The 23654-nt window shown below is 50.5% G+C and overlaps 2 protein-coding genes across 3 annotated transcripts; one reads left to right on the top strand and one right to left on the bottom strand.

Moving 5' to 3' along the window:
* The first annotated feature begins 4225 nt into the window (after positions 1 to 4225).
* lrrc40 (leucine rich repeat containing 40) lies at positions 4226 to 11960 on the top strand. 2 transcript variants are annotated; one of them, XM_061825934.1, is made up of 15 exons: positions 4226 to 4506; positions 4850 to 5031; positions 5612 to 5685; positions 6017 to 6146; positions 6321 to 6444; positions 6903 to 7042; positions 7630 to 7841; positions 7927 to 8017; positions 8896 to 8941; positions 9027 to 9129; positions 9668 to 9775; positions 9832 to 9939; positions 10744 to 10821; positions 10884 to 11069; positions 11771 to 11960. In XM_061825934.1, the coding sequence occupies exons 1-15, from the start codon at positions 4362 to 4364 to the stop codon at positions 11874 to 11876; spliced, it is 1833 nt and encodes a 610-aa protein (XP_061681918.1). In that variant the 5' UTR covers positions 4226 to 4361; the 3' UTR covers positions 11877 to 11960. The 2 variants fall into 2 exon arrangements, with proteins under 2 accessions (XP_061681918.1, XP_061681919.1); XM_061825935.1 differs by having other exon boundaries at positions 4233 to 4506; positions 7669 to 7841.
* A 1991-nt stretch (positions 11961 to 13951) lies between these two features.
* On the bottom strand, positions 13952 to 18877 carry LOC133503930 (prothymosin alpha-A-like). The gene is made up of 5 exons (XM_061825944.1): positions 18701 to 18877; positions 16107 to 16172; positions 15919 to 16009; positions 15763 to 15854; positions 13952 to 14785 (listed from the first exon to the last, which is right to left on the bottom strand). The coding sequence occupies exons 1-5, from the start codon at positions 18743 to 18745 to the stop codon at positions 14747 to 14749; spliced, it is 333 nt and encodes a 110-aa protein (XP_061681928.1). The 5' UTR covers positions 18746 to 18877; the 3' UTR covers positions 13952 to 14746.
* Positions 18878 to 23654: the final 4777 nt, after the last annotated feature.

The following is a 23654-nucleotide window of genomic DNA, read 5'->3' as shown; positions in this document are numbered from 1 at the left end:
CTGCAGCGGGTGTTCTTCCTGGAAATGGAAACGTTGGACTTCTGCGCCCAAGAGCCACAGCGGGAGGCGGGCAATTCACCTTTGACCTCACGCCGGCACACCAGCCGCCCTTCTTGACGTTGACGTCCTGCCGTCCTCTAATTAGCGGACGAGCCGCCAATCACCTCCCTCGGCTTACGGTCCCGCCTCCGCGAGTGTAAGCAAGCGGCCAATCACGCGCACAGGAAGCAATTGAGGGGGTGGGGACCACACGCAGAGCGCGTTTGATTTGCCTCCCACAAAACGACAGACGCTCGTCGACTTTGGGGTAAATAATACGGACGCACGCGGAGCGCTTCCGGGAAGCCATTTTGTCACGTGAAGCGCAAAAGTCCACATTTGCCAAGCGGCACGCTCGCGACCGACGCGGGCGTCAGCCATCGAAAGGTCACAATGAACCTTTCATCCATTTTCCTCCCCGCTCGTCCTCGTCATCTCCAGGCGGGAGGCGACCGGTCGCCGGCCGTAAACGAGCGGTCGCGTTCGCACCTCCGGGCAATTCAGTCTCCTATTGACTTGTTCTTGACGAAACCGGAGCGGCCGGAGAAAGGCCACGCGGGCGGGGCCGGGATTTGAACCCAGGTCCTCAGAACTGTGAGGCACACGTTCTAACCGGTTCTAAAGTATAGCAGCATGGTGGGTCAGCGTTGGCCTCACAGTTCTGCGGTCCCGGGTTCAATCCCGGACCCGCCTGTGTGGAGTTTGCTTGGTCTCGCCGTGCCCGCATGGCTTTTCTCCGGGTGAGCTCTCCGGTTTCCTCCCACATTCCAAAAAAAACCGGGCAACATTCATTGGACACTCTAAATTGGCCCAAGGTGTGATTGTGAGTTCAGCTGTTGTCTGTTTCCACGTGCCCTGTGATCGGGTGGCGACCAGTTCAGGGTGTACCCCGCCCGCCTCCTGCCCAATGACCCTTGTGAGGATAAGCAGCAAAGAAAACGGAACTATTTTGCAAAGTTTGGCCTGACGCTGGCCACTTCGGCCGTGGATGTTGCGTTCTGTTGTTTATGCGCCTTCCTCAACTTTGGCCGTTGGTTGCCGCTTTTCGGGATGGGTTCAACAACAACAACAACAATAAACAATCTGATTCGTCAGTTTGAACAGGAAATATCTTTGTAGTGGAATCAAATGAGTATTTGCAAATGTCTGTATTCTATATTTATTTGCGTTGTACTCAGCGTCCCGACTCGATGGGAAGCGTTTTTCCCGAAAAAACAAGAAAAGCGTTGACGCGAAAGGCCGTGGCCCGCGTCGGGCCTACAATCTGGTTTGGTGTTCTCGGCCTTCGGGCAGCCCCCCGACCTCGTGGTGGAATCCGAAGGAGTCCGCCGCCGCCGCCGCATCCCTGTTGCACAAGACGACCGCGCGCGCGTCAATGAGCCGCTAACGAACGTTGCTCGCGACAAATCGGATTGACGGATTCCCTCGCGAAGGCGGCTGGCCGCTCGTTTCCGCTCTGCGGGTGTTGCAACAAGATCGTACAAAATTTGATTTTTTTTTTTTTTTTTTTTTTTGGGAAGAGAATACACGAATAGCCGGTGAGTATTGCGATGGGCGAATAGAAATGTTTTTGCTCCTATTTTTCATGCGCTGAACTCAAAGACTTTTTCCACGTTCTCTCAAATATCGTTCACAAAGATGCATCGACTATTCCGGCAAAGGCAAAGTGCTCGCTCACACAGATTTAGAAATAAATAAAGAGGAGAGAAGAAGGAGTTTAAAAAAAAAAAAAAAAAAAAAAACAGGCTTTCTGCGTATGTGGGAAAACAATTTCAGATCCGATTGAGTTTTGCTCATGGAAAAGGAGCAAAAAAAAAAAAAACAAAAGCGCACCTCTGTCTACGTGAGTTGTTGCACCTTTTGTGTTCCAATCACTTGTTTACAGGTTTATAAATGCTGCAAGCTCAATGGCAGTTCTCATTTCGAGTTGTCATGAAGAAAAAAAAAAAAAAGGAAAGTATACGCAACTGAAAATAGATGGAAAGTGTGCAATCAACAGCTTGAAGCAAGCACACTTGGGTTCTTTTGGAGGAGCGTTTGGCTATCTGCCGACTTGCCGTCTGGAAATGTACACAATCGACATCGTGGTCGGTCGGGGAAAATTTCAACATGAACCAGCAAAAAACAAAAAAACTAATAATAATAATAATAATGATAATGAAGCACCAGAGCGACGGCGCTGCCAACACTTGGGAAAGCGTCGATTGTTGCGGGTGTGTGCGTGAAAGGGGCGACCTGTCCTTCCTCAAGAGTCTGCCGAGGATCAGGAAGACAAAGACGGCGAAGAGGAAGACCACCACGGCGGTCAGGCCCGACAGCCACGGCTGAAGCGTCACCGCGGACGACGAGCCTGCGGGAATTGATTGCATTTGGGGTTTTTTTTGTAATTCATACAAATTAGATGAATTTGTTAAACCATTGTAGATGTTTTTAGATTTAATCATTTAAAAAAGAAGAATTGTATATTTAAAATAGTACAACTAACGATTTTAATGTGTTTTTTTGCAAAACAATTGGTGAATTAATATCATGAATAAAAAAAAAACTGAACAAGGGAATTAATTATTTTATAACTAAAAGAAGCTATTATAAAAATTTAAATACCATTAATGATAGCATTTACTATTAAAAAAAAACGTATTTTAGAACTTGATCCCCGAACCCAAAGACGGTTTTTTTTTATGTCTTTTGAGTTTTGCCACATCCTAAATTTCAGAAGGGGGCTGACGTCACTCCTCGTCACAAGATTTGACCTAAAAACGGACGCTAGGGGGCAGCGTCGCATCACGCAACGTAGAATTCATTTGGGTCGAACTTGGTCCAAATGCCGCAAATGACTGAAGAAGAGAAAGAAACTTTGTTTGTTGATTGAAAGATGGAAATTATTTTTCCGGCGTTTGAGTGTCACGTTTATATGACCAATATAACACAATATTCGGAATGCCTTTAAAGATCGCTCAAAAGCATTACATTCATTAATTTATCAGGGGAAAAATAGCTTCATCAATTTTGTACATACAGGTTGTACAAACATTTTGGTTTGGAGTCATTATTTCATCAAATCATTGTATATTGTAAAAAATAATTATTTGTAAAATATTAAATAAAGGGTGACTTCACGGATTGCAGATTGTATTAGTATTGTATTTTGCGTCACCAACATTTAAAAAAGGAAAAGCAATTTTGTCCTGAATCCGCTGAAACAAAAATATGTCAATAAATGTTTTGTTTCCCAGAAAGAGCAGCGATTTATTGTAATATATTTGACATCATTTTTGTTTGTGCCAACGATGTTGAGATTAGTTGTTTGACCTGATCGATGAATGCGCTGCCGCCATTTAAGTGAGCACAAAACGTTTGTTCATTAAATCAAAGCAGACCTTTGTGAGTGGAGCCCCGGGCCGCACTTTGCAGCGCACACAAGAAGACCAAAAGCAAAATCATGCTGAACTTCCTTTTGCGCTTTGGAGGCAGCGAGCAAAGTCCGCCAAAGGTTCTGCGTGACGTGCTCGGAATGCTGCCACCTGCTCCGGTGGGACTTCGGACTCTGACCTGAAGTCCGTGCTTGGAGACTCGTCACGAATGGGACGACTTCAGACTTTTATCTTTACAGAGCGTCCCTGAAGGCAACGCCTGACTTCAGAAACGGACTTGTTTAGCTACTCGGACGCGGCGGAAGCCATAAATTTGGCGTTAACGACCGAAAGCTACCAAAGGAAAGCCGTTTTTGTCGTATTTGAAGTGTGTTAAGAGGTCGGAGTGAACGTTTGAGGGATTTCTACGGGTGGCGGGCGTCCAGGAGCTCCTCAACACCTGGAATCAACGGAACGGAAATGACGCCACGAACCGACATTGTTGCGGTTGGCGGGCGGAAGTGAGCGTCGTTCGCTACGATAGGCAGGTCCATAGATGTCAATACTAGATACGCCAGCGAGCCGTATGGCGGCCATGTTGGCAAGGTCGTCAACAGAATGTCAGTTGCAACTTGCTCATTACTGGACCGACTTTTATGTGGGTTACCGATTCGTCAACGCCAAAGCGAATTTTATCAGTACACAACACAAATACAAGTTTTCCACTTGAAAGGGACTCCCGGTCCCCTAATCGCAACCGCATCCAGCATAGAGTGCCGAGGGCACGGCTGCTCTGTGTTTTTTTCACTGACAGACCGAGGACCGCCTCCAAAGCTCTCATTGGCTTCGCGTCATAATGGGCGTGTCCTCGCTGGCCACGGATCTTGGGTTAGCTAAAGAAAGGCGTCGAACTGAGCGAGGTCCGGTTTCGAGTAAGGCGGTGAACTTTTCGTGCCAAGCGAAACGCAAATGTCTCGTTTGAGAGGCGCCCGGGAGGCGGACTCGCTCCGCGGCTTCAGGACGCCCGAAAGCGAGCCCAGCGTCCCCTACGGACTCCTCAAGGCGGCCCGGCAGAGCGGAACCCTCGACCTGACCAATCGGAACCTGACGGAAGGTGCGTCAAAGCTCAGCGTGGATGTTTGCGTTACTTCGTGTGGTAAGAGGTCCAACGGATAAAGGTTAAGGGAGTTGACTTGGAAGCGAAGAGGCCGCAGTGACGTCACTATTCCGCAACCGCATGGTTGCGACTTGCAGTCAACTTCTTCCAACAATTGCTGACATGTGCGAGGAACTTGTCGTCGAGGGCAACGTCGACACAGTGGCAGATGCTGTGACAGCAGACCACACCTGCCAATCTCTGGTTCCCCCCCCCCCCCCAAAAAAAAAAGCCAAATGAGAAGCAAAACGCTTGTCCCGTAGCCGCTCGTGTCAATTTCTTGATGTTTTTTCCCCATCAGTGCCGGCGAGCGTGTACCGTCTGAACGTGGACACGCCGGAGGAGGCCCATCGCGACGTGTCGTTCGGCGCGTCGGAGCGCTGGTGGGAGCAGACCGACCTCACCAAGCTGCTGCTGGCGTCCAACCGGCTCAGCCGCTTGTCCGACGACATCCGACTGCTGCCCGCGCTCGCCGTGCTGGACGTATGCATCGCACGAACAATCTGGTTCTTCGCGCGATCAAGGGAGTACTCGCGCCGGTCGCCGGCCAGGTCGGGCGCTTTAGACCCAAGGCCCGATTCACTGAAGGCGCGCGATAAGCAGAGAGAGAGAGAGAGGAGAGAGAGAGAGAGAGAGAGAGAGAGAGAGAGAGAGAGGTTCGAGGCCGCGGACGGGCTCACGTGGGAGGGGGGTGGGGGTGGGGGAGTGATGCACTCCTGGCGACCCCGTACGGGACATGAAAAAGCCCAAAATATGTCTGAAAATATCAAATGCTTCACAGTCTCGACTGTTTTGGCAAGTATGCAAGACCCAAACTAAACCTCTGGGATTCTGAAAAGCTCTTAAAACGTGAACAGAAAAAGTTGGAAGTGTTGATGCTCCGTACAATGAAAAATGAAAGTAGAGATGACGTAGTTTCAAGGTCAAATGGAGCACAACAGCGCAAACTGGGCTGAGAGGCGGAAGAGTCCGGCTGGCGTGGAGTCGGCGCCCCGAGGACGGTTCCGACGCGGTCGATCTATTTTGGTGTGGTCGTCGTACATTTCGCCGTTTGCTGTTGCAGCTGCACGACAACCAGCTGCAGACGCTGCCGAGCGCTTTGGAGGAGCTGCGAGAGCTTCAGCGGCTGCGACTCGGGTGAGGCCGGCGCCGCGTTTGGTGACTTTTCTCCCTTTTGAACGATTGCATCAGGAGCGTCCCTGGATTTTTCCTTGAAAAATGGCTTTAAAAGCACATTTCTTCTTTAGATTAAAAAACAAGAAAGGTGAAATCTGAAAAGGTTGTTCTAAATGTTTGTTCCTATGCGTGTGCAGCACACAGGGGAAAAAAAAAAAAAAAAAAAGATGATCGCATACTGACCTCGTTTTGTACGACGAGTGAATGTTCTGCAAAAAAGTCCCAAAATAGCAAATCTCAAGTGGCCCGGTTTCGTCCGTCACGAGCGTTTGTGGTTTTGTTGCTTCGGCAGTCACAACCGCTTGAGGTCTCTGCCACCGGAGGTCTTCGGTCTGGAGCGGCTCCGGAGCCTGACGCTGCAGCACAATCTGCTGGAAGCGTTGCCCGAGGAGCTGGGACAGCTGGAGGCGCTCACTGAGCTGGTAGGGGGCGCCGGTCGGCCCAAACCGCACCCTCGTTATTGGGCTTGGCTTCAATGTTTATGAATGTGCAAAAATGCCAAACGAGCAAAGTACTTTTAGCGACGTTCTGAAGAAAAACTCGCAAGTAGGAGAGTTTGCGAATGTCGCTTGAGTCCACGTGGCCTCGGCTCGCAGGACGTGTCCGACAACCGGCTGACGGAGTTGCCCCACGGCCTGGGCCGCCTCCGGCGCCTGCAGAAGCTCCACCTGTGTCGCAACAAGCTGGCCCGGCTGCCCGACAACTTGGCGCAGCTCACCGGTAAGCGATTCCTCCGCCAAGTACGACTCTGACAGCAACAAGTCGACGCGCCGTCTCTTTCTTTGCCGAAAAAAAAAAAATCTCGATTTAGAATTGAGGCGCCCCTCCCCCGGCGTGTCGGCCACAGGCGCAGCAGAAAGGAACCGAGACCTTCCGCAAATATTGAAATATCGCAAAACACGGACAGAGCCTGTCCCGGCTATCTTCGGGCGGGAGGCGGGCCACGCCCCCAACTGGTTGCCAGCCAATCGCAGGGCACAAATAAACAAGCGCTCACGCCTCCATTTTTTTTTTTTTTGGATTCAGTATTTTATCCGGCTCGCCAGCAGCCATAAATGGCGTGTCCCCGTTCAGGGGACAAGCTGGCTGACGTGTATATTCGTCAATGGCAGTCAAGTGTTGGACTCCGACGACTCCGGATGTACACGTCGCGGAACGTTGCTGTTTTTATGGCGCAGATGTGAAGCTGCTGGACTGTAGCGAGAACCTCCTGAGCGACGTTCCCGCCGGCCTCTCGCAGATGCCGGCGCTGGAGCAGCTCTACCTGCGACACAACAAGCTGCGCCGACTCCCGCCGCTGTGCGCCCCCGCGCTCAAGGTAATTCGCCGTCGCCCGAGGGAACCCATCAATCGCCACGCGGCGAATCTTTGGGAGTGCGACTCGCAAGCGCTTCAGGACTCCAAAGCGCAAGCGGCCACTCGTTTAGCGGACGCTAAAAGGGAAAGTTTTAATGTTAGCTAAAAACTGTCTGGGTCTGAGAAGTTTGAAATATCCGCCCATCCATTTTCTTAGCTGCTCATCCTCACGAGGGTGGCGGGAGTGCTGGAGCCTATCCCGGCTGTCGACTGGCTGGAGGCGGGGTCCACCCTCGACTGGTTCCCGGCCAATCGCAGGGCACATGGAGACAAAATCTAATAAATATACATCTTTATGTCAATATAAAGTTAATATTAGGTTTTTTTTTTCCCCTTATAAATATCGTTTGATATTTTTCTTTTGTAAATCTTACGTAAGATTGTTGAGCATGTTCTCAAGGAACTCTTACTTGAATAGAAAATACACTTTTTTTTTTTTTTTTTTGGCCGAAACTGGACGTAAGAGTAAATTGTTGTTCTGCTCGTGTCAGTTTTGTCTGCTTTCAATTTCCTTTGCGCCGCTGGACGTTTTTTTGCGTGTTTTTGGAGGAGCCGCCGGTCAACCAAGCGCCGCCATTGTCGTCGCAGGAGCTGTACGCGGGCAACAACCAGATCCAGAGCGTGGACGGCGAGCATCTTTCCGGCACGAGCGCCCTCTCCGTGCTGGAGCTGCGAGACAACAAGATCGAGACGCTGCCCGACGAGCTGAGCGCCATGAACGCGCTCGCTCGCCTCGACCTCACCAACAACGACATCGGCACGTAAGTCCCCCGAGGGGGGCCTCCCTCCGCCGCCGTCCCCGTTGTGGCTTTCGTCTCAAAAGGCGCCTTCGTGTCTCCGCGTCAGACTTCCCGCGTCGCTCGGCCTGCTGCCCGACTTGAAGATTCTGCTGCTGGAGGGAAATCCTCTGCGTGGGATCAGGAGGGACCTGCTGACTGTAAGTCTTCCTTACCCCGACGTGCCGTTGCCGGGAAATTGCCACATTTCAAAGCGCTATCAATCGGAAGTTTACTGCAGGGCAGCGCATCACAAAGAAAAAGAGAGAATGTTGACGCACAAATGTAGTGCCTCGTTTCTTTGCTTTTTTTGTTCTGGCCTCCATCTTGAGCCAGACCCACGTCTAACCTGCCGGCTTCAAACCGCGCTCGATGTGAAAGGCGGAGTGTCGCCCTCCAAACAGTTGATCAATCGGCACTTACAGAGAAATAAAAGTAGCGAGCGACCTTTAGATCTTTGTAAGTCGCGCGACTTCTCAACAGCAGGAGTGTTTTTTCCCTTTATCTTCCCCAAAGTCGCTCTCGAGCGGACATGATCGCACATGAGTCCGCCGCGGCGTCATATTCACAAATGACATTTGTGGATGCGCTCAAGGACTGGGAAAAAGCCTCTGACGACGACGACGGCGGCGGCGGCGGCGGCGGCGACCGCACCGCCCCCGGAAAAGGGGCAAATCTCATCGGCTCTCTCCGATTCACGGAGAGGGCCTCTTTTGAGTTCGAAATGGCAAATTCCGCCAAAAGGCGACTGATGTGCGTGGACATCCGTTTCCCAAAATGCGTATCCTGTTTTGTGCGCACGTGACGTCGGCACCGCAAGCCGCATTTGAGTTTGAAATGTCAAAACGTAGGATTGTTGTCGTGCCCGACGGCGTCAACGCAGAAGGAAAAAAAATTAATTCGATCTTGTCAAACAAGCTCTTGAATGCATTTTGAAAAGATCTGCATTTCATATTTATTCTGAGGATATTTCTGACCCGGAACCCGTAGCGTGCACGCGCGAATGTCACGCTAACGTATGCTAACCGCTTCGTCACAGAAAGGAACCGCTGAGCTTCTCAAGTACCTCAGAGGAAGATTGAAAGGTACGGCGACGCTTTTCCCGTCGGACAAAACTTTCGGGCGGCGAGCCCATTTCGAAAAGCGCTCGGTACCTCTGTGCTCTTTTAGAGGAGCCCGACAGCGCCGCCGACGTGCCCACCGCCATGACGCTGCCCAGCCAGGCCGCCGTCAACGTGCACAACATCAAAACGCTCAAGTTGCTGGCCTACAGGTGAGCGAGGCCACGCCCTGTTTTCGGGTCAGCTGACCCGTCTGAGAATCTGGACCCCGCAACCAGTTTGACGTTAGACATTTGGGCGACGCCTCCATCGGGAGTAGACCCGCAAAGAAGACTCTAGCATTGGTCAGTTGTTAAGGTGCGAAGAAGCCCGCCTGGCCTAATTTAGGGCCGGGACCATCCGCGCAATAGGTGAAATCCGCCAAGTAGTGACCGGCCGTGCATATTTGATTTTGAACCCCTTCCATGCACTCATTCTCACACACGCTATACATTAAGTACGTTTTATTTTGTTTCCAGTTTTGTTTTGAAAATGAATTACAGCATATGCGTGACGCCAGGGAAGGTGTCCCTACCTTTTAGATTTGTGAAAATTCAGCCCCTCAAAGCCTGTTTTACTAAGAAGCGTGAAATTCGGCAGACGTGTCCAGCAGAAAGTCTGGGGGGTTGTCTGCTTTTACCTTTTGCTCCCAGTTTCACTTAGCGCAACGGGGCAGGAAGTCAAGCGTTTGCTAGCCATCATTTCTTTCAGCAACAGGAAGGCGGAGCTCATCCCGGACGAGCTGTTCGGGGCGGCGGCGGGGCACGCCGTCACGTCCGCCGACTTCAGCAAGAACCTGTTGAGCGACGTCCCGCCCAGGTGAGCCTCGCCGCCGCCCGGCCGACTCGCTTGATGCATTGTCGACGTGCTCGCAGGTTGGCCGAGTGGCGAGCGTCGCTGACGGAGCTCAACGTGGCGTTCAACAGACTCGTCCGCTGCGACCTGGTCTGCTCTTTGCCGAACCTCGTGCACCTCGACCTCGGGTACGTGCCCGGAGGCGGCCGTTTTCTCCGTCCCGCGACGCGCGTCCGGGTCCGACTTGTCCCGGACCGAGTTGGCGTCGGTCTCTCCCTGTGTGGAATCAGGAATGAGGCGCTAGCTTGACGTGGGGCTTTTTCCCCCAGTATTTTTCTTCTTCTTTTTTTTTTTTTTTTCATGCAGCGGTCCCTCAATTTGGATGCAAGTTTGACCAAACACATATACACATAATTGGCGTTTGTATCCAAGAGTACTTTGACTCCCAATCTGTAGTATTTGTGTGTTGCCTTAAAGGGGCGGGGCCTGGTGAGACCTGTGACTCCAGCTGAGGTTTCCGGTTCCCCGCGCGCTTAGTTCACTGTTAGCGCGTTAGTCGCGTTCGGTCGGGAGCCAAAAGTTCACAGGTGACGTGTATATTCGTCAATGGCAGTCGCCCGCAAGCATTAGCATTAGCATGATCAATATTTTTTTTTTTTTTTTTTTTTTGTGTAGAAATGAAGCCCCCCCAAAGGCAGTTTGACTTCATCACATGACATTCGGCAGCAATAAATAACTGACGTCCGGAGTGCTGGAATTTGATATTGAGCAGTTTTTGACGATTGTGAGGCCATAGTCAAATTCCCCAAGAACCGCGAACTTTGGAAGCGTCTCAGACAGCACAGGAAGTCAGCCATTTTGGTGTTTTTCCACAATTCTCATCCTTGAAAGTCACCTTCACTCAGAAATCGGTAGCCACTGGAGTAGACCGGCAGAAAAGTCTCACTGTCCATTTTCTGATCCCTTGACGACATCTCGCGTTTTGTCGGCAGGAACAACCAACTGACGGATTTGCCAGGCGAGCTGAAGAACTTGACTAAACTTCACTCCGTCATCCTCAACCACAACAAGTAATCCTGCCGAAAGGTCCCGCGACCGCGTTTGCAGCGTGCGCTAAAAGCTGGTGCCGCAGGTTCAAGTCCTTCCCGGAGGCGCTGTACCGCGTGCCGTCCCTGGAAACCGTCCTGCTGGCCAACAACCAGGTGGGAGGCGTGGACCCCGCCCGCCTGCTGGGGCTGGTCCGCCTGTCCACGCTGGACCTGTCCAACAACGACCTGCTCAACGTGCCGCCTCAACTGGGCCTGTGCACCACTCTCAGGTGGGGGGGGGGGGGGGGGGGCGGGGGGGGGGTCAAGGGGGTCCTTGCCCTACCCGCCACTTTGTCTTTTTTTTTTTTTTTTTTTTTCCCAAAACGCTTCGTCTCACAGGGGTCTCGAGGCCGTGCCTGCGCCTATCCCAGCTAACTTCGGGCCTGGACTGGTCGCCATAGAAACAACCGACCATTCGCGCTCACATTCACACCTGCACGCAGTTTCGTCTTTGGAGGGAGGAAGGCGGAGCGCGCAGAGAAAAGCTGCACGGGGGCGGGACGGGACGGGACGTGATTCGAGACCGCTGACCAGTCCGTGACTGCGCTGCCAGCAATCGACGCGTCGCCATTCAAAAAAACCCAAAATGCTTTCAAAACATTCAAAATGACGACGTTTTGCCTCCGCTAGGAAAGGGTTTCCTTAGCAACGTGGCTATCAAAATAGATTTGATGACTTTAAGGCTGGCGTCCACACTGAAGCGGGCTTCCTCCAACTTGTTTATTTTATTTCAAGTTTGCAGTCAAGCGGAAAGCACGCCAGATATTTACGTCACGTGCATTTTATTTCCTCGGGGACGCGTGGAAGAGCGTCTGCAATTCCTCTTTGTAATGGCTAAGAGATCTCTGTAGATGGCGCCGCTGCAGCTCTTTCGGACCTCAACTCTGTCCTCGTCTTTGAAGAATTTTTTTTGTGTGCGTGTGTCGCTCAGGTGTCTGAGTCTGGAGGGAAATCCTTTCCGGACACCGCGCGCCGCCATCGTGGCCAAGGGAACGGACGCCGTGCTGGAGTACCTTCGCAGCCGCATCCCCGCCTGACCTTTGACCTTCTGTAAAGCCCCCCCCCCCCCCCCACATTTGGACAACTGTCCTTAAGTCATTAAAGGCACTTGATCGACTTCACTTTTCAAACGTTTCTTGTATTTCATGTGAATACGACATTGTGGGGGCGGGGGGGGGGGCCCATCAATGGAACTCGTGCACGTGACGTCACCATATTGGCGGTCAAAGAGAGCCGCTGGACAGCGCGGGGGACGTTGAACCGGAGCAGAATGTTCACCGTACCCGAGACCTGTTGTGCTATCGCTTGTCACAACAGACGCGACAAATCTTCAAAGTGGTCATTCTATAGAATAACATGAAAATATTGATGGTGGATTTCGGCAATTAAACGTGCTGGATGGTGCCCAAGCAAGATACACGCACGCCTGTGTAGTAATCAGCTTATTTCAGGAAGGAATTATTCTTCTCGATCTCAAATTCCCAAGAAGTAGTTACAATGCCAAGATGGCTCATTTGAGAACAATGCATATTAAAAAAAAAAAAAAACCCCAAAAGACAGGGAGTCATCTCCAACATAGACGGAAGCATGTCGCAGCCAACCTCTCTCCGACAGATGTACGTGTAAATGCATATTTTTAAAAAAAAAGAAAATAAACCGTCGGTGACACAGAGGCTTACGTAGGTTAACGTGTGGCCACGATACGCTTCGTGTACGGAGGAGCCGACTCCGTCTTACTTTTTGTACGCGTCGTTCTCAAATGAGCCAACTCGGCATTATAAAGACTTGTTGGGGAAAAGTTGCAGAGGAGCCGACTCGCTTGTCCTTTTTTTTTTTTCTAATTGTAGTTAATGAATGCGGGTTTGTGTAAAACCTGGGGTTATCTATTTCAATATTCCCATTTGTATTGAATACTAGCTGAAAAGATGAATGACCTTTGGCAAAGGTTAACGTGTAGCCGAGCACACTTCCGCGTTCACCAGGCGTCGAGAACAGATCCAGCAACAAAGTATTTGCGTGCGTCCAGACTTTTCTACGCTTTCAAACTCTTCCGTATGAATCTTGACGATTTACTCACCAGATGCGTGTGGACGTAGATCCAGTTGTCCAAGACAAGTGCAAGTGGGGTAATAGTTCAATTTTTTTTATCGGCGAAAACATGGACTTGGCATTAAATATGGCTCCTCTACGCTAAATGTATATTCCTTCATTATCCAGCACCTTCTAAATGTTTAACGGTATCAGACAAAATTCTGGGCGGTCCGCGATAAGACGTACTTTCACGCAGTCTCCAATCGACTTCCGGCCAAGAACTTTTTTGAAGAACGCTTCGCTTGACCGACACTTCCGGCCAACGACGTGTTTTGATGACGAGCTCTGTAAAGATATCAATTTATGCGGGGCACGGAGACCACAAAAACTGACAATGTGGCATCTTCTTTGCACTTCTGGTAATCTTTAATTTTTCTTGACTGCAAAAAAAAAACAAAAAAAAAAAAAAAAAAAAAAAAAAAAACAAAACGTGCCTCGTTCAAGCATCCGGAGGCAGCGAACTCAACTGACTTGGCGACAGGTGTACAATTATTAAATATTCTGTTTCCAAGACGTTATTCATTGCCACTCCCAGTAGAATCTGACAGTCAAAGTCAACCGAAGAAGAAGAATTTTGCGTTTTGAAGTTTGTTGTCTTCAAAACAAGCACGTAGCTTCCGCTGCCGGAATGCGAAACTTGACAGGCGGCCAACAAACTGTTGGAAGGCGCAAGTGTGCCCCCAAGCGGCCAAGGCGCGCAACAACACAATCTGAGCGGCGCAATTGAGGCGAAACTCTTCCATTCCACTCACTTATGTCCAGAGTGCATTTTTACGATGCGATAGATCATTAAAATGTTGTCTTGACGTGTACTAAAGGAACTAACGAAGTCGTTTCGCTTCCGGCGACAAGCGCGCCAAGTCCTTTCTGGGCCACTAGATGGCAGAAAGTAGCTCGGTAGCCAGCGGGAGACATTTTGCTCTGGTGGTTTGGATCCTTCACGAACCTCACCTGAGCATTTGAGCAGCGCGAAGATTTTTTTTTTTTTTTTTGGTCCTGAAGAGCTTCGTATGAACGACGCTTGTTTGGAAAGGGAAGTGACGTGCGCGTGCGCGGCTTCTTGTGTCGCGAAAAGCACTTGCGGGACGACACCGGTCGCCGTGGCAACCCCCAATCTCAGCTTCAGCCAATGGAACGCAAACGTGCCGTGAAAATCTCCAATCCACGTGTCACTTCACGATAGATAATATCAATCGGGGGGTGTCACTTCCGCATTACATATCAAACGTTTTTCTTCCTTTTTTTTTTTTTTGTTTGCACGAGTGCACAATGAATTTCATTCGATTGAAGTGATGATTAGTTGTCGTTTTCATGAAATACAAAATGTGACAGGAGGGTGTGCGGGCCTGGAACCTGCAATGTTTTTTTGGGTTGTTTTTTTCAAGATACGTTTCCGCCATTGGTTGTCGTTCCTTCCCCTGTACTTTGACGCACGCCGTTGAGGAACCACAAAATCCAAAGAGTTTATTTTCCAACAAGGTAACATGAAGGACATGAAAACATTGCGACTAGGACACGACGACGCTACATCCTGCTCGTCTACGACAAACTAGCACGAAGAACACACACGCGGCAAAGTGCCGCGACGCCCTGCCGTACCTAAAACGCGTCCTCGACCCTTGACCCCCGCGGGGCCGCGCGCCTTGCGGGTGTTTCAAACGTCTTGGGAGCGCCCGAGGTGACGCGCGTCCAGATGGCCGACCTCCGTACAATATATACAAAAATAGAAAATGTAAATAAAAATACAAACAAATTCTCTTTCGGACGTTCGGAAGGGAGGACTGAGGTCGTCGGACGTGCCGGCGCCGGCCGCGTTCTACTTGTCCGTCTTCTGCTTCTTCCGGTCCACTTCGTCCTGCCAACGACAAACGCGGCCGTCAGGTCGGAGAGGCGACGGGGACGCGGGCGCCGGCCCATCGCGTCGGATAAAATAATCGAAAAACGATTGATGCTCGCCCAAAGAAATTGCAACGACTTGACTCGACTAAAATCATGATTGATTATTGTTATTTATGAGCAGTGGCGATTTCTTTTGACAGCACTTTATTGTTGTTCATTTTGGAAAGCCAAAGTTGGATATTATTCATTTTGTGGGAGGTCAGCTGTAAAGCGTCGGCCTCGCGGTTTTGTGGACCGTTGTTCAAATCCCGGCCCCGGGTGGGCACTGCGCTTTCCTCAGATTCGTCGGACACTCGAAATTGCCCGTTGCCTGTCTCCGTGTGGCCTCTGATTGGCGGAGGGCGGAGGCCGCCTCCTACCCGACGACACCTCGAGCGACCCTTGTGAGGATAAGCAGCTCAGAAAATGGATGGATTGAGCTGACCCCCCCCCCTCCCCCTCACTCTTTTTTTTTTTTTTTGCTTTTATGAGCATCTCGCTGTCGTATTCGCGCTTCGCTTGACTGAACTTTATTTTGGATTTGGATTGACGTACGCGCAGTCCAGTTGCTTCTTCCTTTTCGAAGTTGACTCACCTCCACCATTGTGGGGTGAAAATACGTAACGCTATTTTGTTCTTGAATTTGATTTCTTTAACGGCTTTTAGGTTATGATGGAGTGCGTTAAATGCGTTGCAATAACTAATCCTCGTTCTTAAGAATTTGCTAATTGTCAGGCGCTAACTTGGAACCAAGTTGCAGCAGGCCAGCAGCTAGTCGGCTGCCAACGAAGTCACGCGGACGGCGCCAGTAGCCGGTCGACGAACTCGTGACCAAGTTGCATGCGAGCTATGTTTTTCGCGTATGAAGCATCATCATCATCATCATCGAAAGACGTCGCAACGCTTCCTGTTGCGGGGATTTGGTCGCAAAGCATTAGCGTGTTTCCGGCTAACCTCGTCATCTTCATCGTCCTCGTCGTCGTCGACGGCTGTTCTCTTGCCCGTGGGTGTGACCAGGTCGTCGTCTTCGTCCTCGTCTTCCTCACCTGGACACGCAACTTTTCGTCACTGTCATCCGCGGTACTGTGAACGTTCCGTTTGAACGCGTACCCTCCCCGCCGTCCTCGTCCTCCTCGTCTCCCGCGTCGTCGTCGTCGTCGTCTTCGTCCGCCTCGTTGTCCCGCTCGCCGTTCTCCTCGTCCTGCCGCACGCGCACACACACAAACACGCGTTGAACTCGACGCCGAGCGAGGAAGATGAGGAAAATGGCGACGAAGAGGAGCGGCTCTCTCTCGTACAGTTTTTCCGTTGGCGGTGGCGTCGTCGCCGTTCTTCTCCTCCGCCATTTTCTTCTCCTTCAACTCCTGAAAGAAGGCAAACGCGCAACATTAGCGTCAGCGAGACTTGAACGCAACCCACGAGTGAATGAGTGTTCCCGACATTTTGGACCCCCTCGAATGCACCGCGAGGGTTTGACGCACTTGAACGCAACACCGGCGTTTTCTCCACCCGTGACCTTTAACCTTTGCCGCCGGCACATTTTTTCGTTTGTTTTTGTTTCACCAAAATGTCCCAGCAAACTTTGATGCCGCAGAAACATGCGCGACTCGGCTGACATTTGTTGTCAAGAAACTTTTTCAGGGCAACGGAATGAAATGTGATCACTTCGCGTGCTTCGGGCATCAGCGCTTTTGGTCGAATGTTTGCAGGTTGTCTTCACTTGCAGTGGAATACAACAGCGATGCTTACAGACACCTTGATGTGCACTTGAACGCAACAGTAGTGTCTGCTGTATTTGAAGGGTTCACCGACAGGCTCTTGAACGCATCACAAATGTCCCAAGTTAAAGTCTCAGTGGCGTTCACTGAAACCGCAACGCGCACTTGAACGCAACATTATTATTCACCGATGCCTTCTTGCCCACTTGAACGCGCCCCTCCTGGTTAGCGGAACGGGTTCACGTTCACCCCCAGTTCACTACAGCATCGTGTGCACTTGAATGCCACACTGCTACGAACCAACACAAATGGACTTGAATGCATCACACCTTTTCCCAAACATCTTGCACAAGCGATGGCAGACGACCAAATTTTCGTGAACTTGAACACAGCAGCACTTGAAAAGAAGTTCACAAAAGGACAACAACGTGCAATCTTGATGACTTTGAGGGTTTTCTTACTGCTCAAGGTCAAGCCATCATGTATGTAAGCATTTTATTTTTTAACGCTGCCTCCGTTTTCTCAGGGTAAAAGTTTTATTTTTCAATTTTAGGCAACCACGGTGAAGCCAATTCTTATTGACGGTGCGCTGAAATACTTTTTTTTTTTTTTTTTTGGGGCAACGTGAAGCGCTTCAGAAGAAAGGGAGTCCCGTCGCTCTACAAAGTTCTTTGTGATCGTAATAACGCTAAAAACGTGCACAACTGTGTAAATATGCATTCTTATCTGTGACGGGACAACATTTATCTTGCGGTTTGTTGTTCTGCGAATGCAAAACGCCGGCTCACGCGACATTTGCACGAGAAGCGGAAAAATGAAATGCGAAATTTGTCATTTTTTTATGCTGACGAATCATGCTGCAAGTCATCAAACTGCATTCGGGAAAAGCGGCACGAAGGACATTTGGACATTTTCAAATCGATCATACCGCATCGTGTCTTTACAGTTAGGGATCAAATGATTGCAAAATGTCCCGTATGCACACACAAACAAATATTGCATTCATGTCATTTCCATGTTTTTTTTGGGTGGCTTATTTTTTTCGTGCAGTGACGTCACAGCCGCCTTCCATGTCGACGTGCGGAAGGTAAACGTGTGTTTCCTGGATTAGGAGGAGGACAGGAAGTTTCCTTTTAGGGGCCAGGTTGGGCTTGCGGGCCTCGGCCTCCCATTGGTCGCCTGCTCCCGAGTCCCTCCCACCGGGCCCTGCCCGTTGAAAGCTGACACCAGAGCGACCAGACCAGACCCGACCAGACCACATCGTGCGGACTGGAAAGGAGGGAAGAAAAAGAAAAAGGCAAAAACCGCAGACACGCCCAGACTCCAACTCCCAGCAGCCCTCAGTGTCACAATGGATGTTTGTTACCTGACACCAACTCCGCTCTGGCCACACACAAACAAAAAGGAAAAAAATAATAATAATAAAAAAAAAATCCCCTTTTGGCCGTCAGTTGCAGCAGGTCCACATTTTTCGGTTGCACTCGCTAATTTGCGTTTCTTTTGCTCCTTTTCCGTCCCGCCCGCGAACGGACGGCGCCCTCGTGTGGACTCAAACGGGAAATTCATTTCGGAGACCCCAGTCAAATCTGTCGCGACCCCCCACGCCAAAAAAAAAAAAAACACGCACAGCATCTTTATCCTCCAGACAGGATGCTGCGCTTCTTGTCTGAGCGCGCACGCGCACGGGTGACAGCTTGGTCGAGCACCGCGGTGGCGCCGTCGCGTCCTGAGCCCCCCCCCCCCCCCCCGGGCGCCGAGGGGGGAGGCACGAGCACCACCAGCGGAACACCATACACGTCTCTGCTTGTCGCTGCATTTGCATCTTTGCTTGTGTTCTTGTCATGTTTTTGTTCTGGCGTGAGCTCGGGAGTCTTCTTCTTCTTCTTCTTGTTCACTTTAAGAGGCTCTGAGCGCCAAATCCGCTCTCAATTCCCACGTAACGCGCCACTGACGCGCGCGCGTGCGCGCACGCACACACACACACGGACGGACCACGCTCGTCATCGGTCGCTGCGTTATCATCATCATCATGATTAATATTGACACATTGGCAAAAGATGCCGCGAGCGGTAAACGACGCCCCCCGGTGGCCCCGCGCGCGCGCACACACGCACGACCTCGTCCTGCAGCGCGTTGAATTCTTGATGAATCGCACGCGCGCGTGCGCGTCTCACCTTGGCGCTCAGCTCGCCGCTGTTCTCCACTTCGCTGTCCGCCATCTTCTCGCGGTCGCCGAATATTCGCGGACGGTCGTGCGCGTGTGACGAAGAGGACGATGAAGATTATTGCGACTTCCGCTCGAGCTGCCGCCGCGTCACTCCTCCAAACTGCGCGTGCACCCGCCCGCTCGCGCTCGCCTCGCGCGCTTTTATAGCAAGGTGGGCGGGGCTCGGGGAACGGCCGCCGCCCTCCGATTGGTCGGAGGCGCTTCGGGCGAACTCGGCCGCCGATTGGTCGCCGCCAAACAATGGACGCGCCTCCCTCTGTGCCCAAAAAAGTGTGAACCGAGCGTGCGCGCGCAGCGCAGCGCAGCGCATCGCATCGCAGCGCGGCTCCCTTGCAAAAACGTTGAACAAAAAAAAAAAAGCGTGCACGCGCTTCACTGCACTAATCCCAGAATAATCACAGACATTGTAATCATTTGTTCACGCTACAGTGCACCGGGAAAACGAATCACTTTGATCAGGTACATCGGTGCAAGGCGCCTTCGCGCATTCTTCTCGTCGTCATTGAATCAAGTGCAAACAAGCTACCTGTTGAAATCAACAACATTCCAAGAAATATAGATACATTTTTTTTTCCCCATCGGACAACGACTTTTATGACTCGCCGTGCAAGGGCGCGTGCGCGTGAGGCAAAGCGCATGGTTTTTTTTTTCCCCCCCGCCGGATGCGAAAATGAAGACTTGTTTACTTTCGAGTGTCGTTGCTTCGTTTGCGAAATAACGACTTTTTTTTTTTGTCACGGCCTGTCTCCCTCCGTCCCACCCCCAGCAAATGGCAGCGCTCTTCTACTCCAAGCTTTACGACAGCCGCCGCCGCACTTGCCGTTACTGCTGCGTTACTGTTGCATCCATGTAACGTGCAAGGCTCGTTACTTTTGAAGCCACCCCGTTACTGCCTCCGAACAGAACACCGGAAAATAAGCAATAAACTAAAGTAACAAACAAAAAACAGAATTAAAACAAATTGAATCCATTTAAATGTAACTGTATATTGGTTGCACCGGATTTGCTTATTTTCAATGTAATGAGGACGAAATGAAGTCGGTCCAGCACATTTTGATCAGAACAATAAAAGATTTTTCATGCGCGCTCTCGACTTTTTCTTGCATTTGTTGAACAAGAGGCGCGCGCGCGCGAGAGAGAGACAAAGTAGGACACACGCGAGGGCGGGGTGCGCGTGTCGGGAAAGCCGCAGAACGCCACGGACGCGACGTCGTCCCCGAAGCGGTGGAAAATGTCGCGCTCAAGTGTAAACTCGGCCCGAGCGCAAACAAGAAAGAATTTTGTGTTTTTCCGCTAAAAAAAAAAAACGACCAACTGACGTCGTGCTGCCTTTTCGCCCTCACCAAGATGGCGACCGTAGCTTTTTCTTGTTACCTCAGCAAGATGGCGATGTGCCGAGGCCGTGTGGCGTTTGAAGCTCTTTCGAGCTGCTCCCGATTGGTCCGTCTACTCAAGCGAACGTAAAACTGACGCTTTGCGCGCGGCGATTGGGAGACGCAGCTGTCAATCATTCGCTAACTTGGAGGTGGGCGGGCAGAACGGTTGCGAGGAACTACTGTAGCGGAGCAGCGCGGATTTAGGGACGCTTTCCGGCCTTTTCAGCGATAAAATCAAAGGTTGGAGGTCGATCGACAATACTTACAACGGCCCGTCTCGCTACCTGAGCCGCGTAAACGGGATAAGACGTGCTGCATTCTCGTTTTGGTCGGCATCGTGACTTTTTTTCCGCCCAGTCGTACAGCAGGGGGCGCCTTGCTTACCACAGCGCGTCGAAATCTGCCTCGGGAGGAAGAAAAAACGGCCGAAATGAAAATTCAACTCTTTATTTATCTCACCAAACAAGGTGCTATTGTCCTGAAAATTTGCATCAGATGGGAACAATGCATAGAAATAAAGTTGTGTAAATATATATATATATATATATATATATATATATATATATATGTTTAAAAAAAAAAAAAAAAAAAAAAAAAAGCAAAATGACACTGGGAAAACGTACGGAACACCACCTGGTACGTTTTCTAGATTTTGTCCAAAAGCCATCGTTTGCAATGACTGCTTCAATAATGAGAAGCGTAGCCCTTCACACATGGGGGGGATTTGAACACCGGTCCTCAGAACTGTAAGGCCAGCGCTCTAACCCGTTGCCCCACCCCACATATTCTACGCGCAAACAATAAAAATTTTGGACACTCCTCTAGAATAAAAATTGTGTTCATGCCAATGATGGGTAGTAGCTGGTAGAACATTGGCCTCACAGTTCTGCGGTCCCGGGTTCAATCCCGGACCCGCCTGTGTGGACTTTGCATGTTCTCTCCGGTTCCAAAAACATACAACATTAATTGGACACTCGAAATTGCCCCTAGGTGTGATTGTGAGTCTGGACGTGCCCTGTGATTGGCTGGCGACCCGTTCAGGGTGTACCCCGCCTCCTGCCCGTTGACAGCTGGGATTCCACGTGACCCTTGTGAGGATAAGCGGCGAAGAAAATGGAAGCGGTAGTGTGTACACACACACACACACACACACAGTCATGGCTTGACCTAAGAGTTCAGTTCTGCGAGCAAGCTTTTCACTCAATTGACTCCCCGTATATGAAATGAATTAAAATGGCATTACGATCGCATATTTGTGTCACAATTTTCACAAAGAAAACACATCATTGTGAAATATGAATACAGGCAAAACCCGTGAGAATGTAAAGGAACGGGTTTGGAAAAGGGCCGTTTAGCTGCAAGTGCGACCCAATTTTGAACAAAATGTAGTACGGTGGCTTAGAGGGACGTTATCAGCCATGCTGCTTGACAGTTTTTTCATTTCCTGTTTGAGCAACTCTGAAAAAAAACGCGTTGGCGCTCCTTGCCCACGTGCCCGCTGCAGGGCATGACAGTCATCATAATTCTTTTTTTAAATGTTATTTCCACTCAGTTGGCCCTGAGTCGCAACATTGTCTTGCAACACAAATCAACAACAAAAAGCAATCGATCAAGCAAACGCTCCGAACTGGAAAAAAAACTTGATAAGTTGGCCCGAGCGCACTAAAAGTAAGTTTTTTTTTTCGGCTTGTCCCGTTAGGGGTCGCCACAGCGTCACACTTTTGACGCCGGATGCCCTTCCTGACGCAAGCCCCCCTTGGACCGAGCGCACTGCCGCAGTTTAAAAAAAAAAAAAAAAAAAAAAAAATGATTTTCGGAATCATGACTTCTTGCGATTGGTGACGTCACAACAGCAGAGAAGTGCCGCGATTTTCCTTGTCGACCGAACCAAAAGTGGTCGGGAATGAACGGGAAAACGTCACGTGGGCTCAAGATCCAAAGTCTGCGCGTGTGCGTGTGCGTGCACGTGCCCGCACAGTGTATCTTTTTTCTTCCCGAAAACTAAAAAATGGAAAACTGGAGCAAAAAAAAAAAAAAAAAAAGTACTGCAGAGAGACAAGCCATAAAGTCCGGAGCGGATCTTCCATGTCAACTGGAACTGGACTCGCCACCAACCGCGAGTCCAAGTACCGGTGACACTCGTTTGTGGTTGGACCGCCTCGACTATTGTGCTGGAATAAGTTTCAATTTAAAAATGGTTCAGGGATTGATTGCAAGATTTTAGTTCCAGGAAGTAGACACGTTTAGAAGACCCCCCCCCCCCCGCACTGTGTTCTTTCAGCTCAAAGATCATTTATCAGGACCCTCTTTTGGTACTTTTAAGAGGTCCCACAACCTCAGGGTAGAACTGAAAATTGGGGATTGCCAGTTCCAGGAAGTGCGAGTTTCAAGGACAAAAAAAGTTCTCAGAACTTGAGGTGGTTCCTAAAAGCAGCTTTCAAGTAGTTCAAGCAACGTAACCGCGAGGACGAGCGGGAAGCGGAACATTTGTGAGGCTGAGCAGACTCAGACCTCGTCCCAGGTGAACTGGTTCCGCTCGCGTTCAGACACGTTTTGGCAAATTCCAGCGGGGCCCGCCGCGGACGTGCCAAGGCTCGCGTTGGCGGGAGCTCCGACGACCGGTCGCGCTTGATGAACCGGGTCCGGATCCGCCCGGCTGTTTGTCAGACGTGGCGACAGAAGTTGAGGAGAGGAGAGCTGAGTCAGCACATTTAGCTGAGCTGGTTTTTTTTTTTGGTTTTCTATATTAAACTGCGACGCATGAATGTCACTGACATGCCACTTTGGCAGTCGTCCTGTCCCTAAAAATGTGACCTCGTTTTGACGAAACCTTTTCAATTCTTGTTGTGGTGGTGGTGGTGGTCGTCGTCGTCGTCCGACTTCTTCGGGTCTTCCCGTGATTTCCAACAAGGAAGCAGAACGTTGGAGGCGCGGCCTTCCATCCATCCCCAGGTGTGCCGCGGATGAACTCGCAGGTCGTCAACCTATCAGGAGCTTCCGAAGCGGCGACGTCATCGTCTGGGCTTCCCACAAACCCTTCTTGTGCATGTAAACTTTTGACCTCCAAGGAAACATTTGGTGATCCCGACTAACCTGAAACAGGACAAGTTTAGTCTGATCCGACTTCTGACAGTGAGACAAAACAATGAAATTTGTGTTTTTGCACCGTTGATGTCAATGTCTGGCTTCAACTATATCTGAATTAACGTTTTTTTTTTTGGGATGCTTGTTAAATGTAGAAAGCCTTTTGAAATATAGCGTTGGCCTCACAGTTCTGAGGTCCCGGGTTCGATCCCGGACCTGCCTGCGTGGAGTTCGCATGTTCTCCCCATCCCTGCGTGTTTCTCCCCCCGCCCCAAAAAAAAAAAAAACATGCGACATTAATTGGACACTCTTAAATTGCCCCATGAGTTTGTCTCCATGTGCCCTGCGACTGACTGGCGACCAGTCGAGGGTGTGGCCCCCCCCCCTCCTGCCCGATGACAGCTGGGATAAGATCCAGCTCTCCCCAAAACCCCTGTGAGG

Source organism: Syngnathoides biaculeatus, chromosome 7 (assembly GCF_019802595.1).
Source record: "Syngnathoides biaculeatus isolate LvHL_M chromosome 7, ASM1980259v1, whole genome shotgun sequence".
NCBI classification, from domain to species: Eukaryota; Metazoa; Chordata; class Actinopteri; order Syngnathiformes; family Syngnathidae; genus Syngnathoides; species Syngnathoides biaculeatus.
Note: the sequence above shows the minus strand (reverse complement) of the source record. Positions and strands in the feature narration are given on the sequence as shown.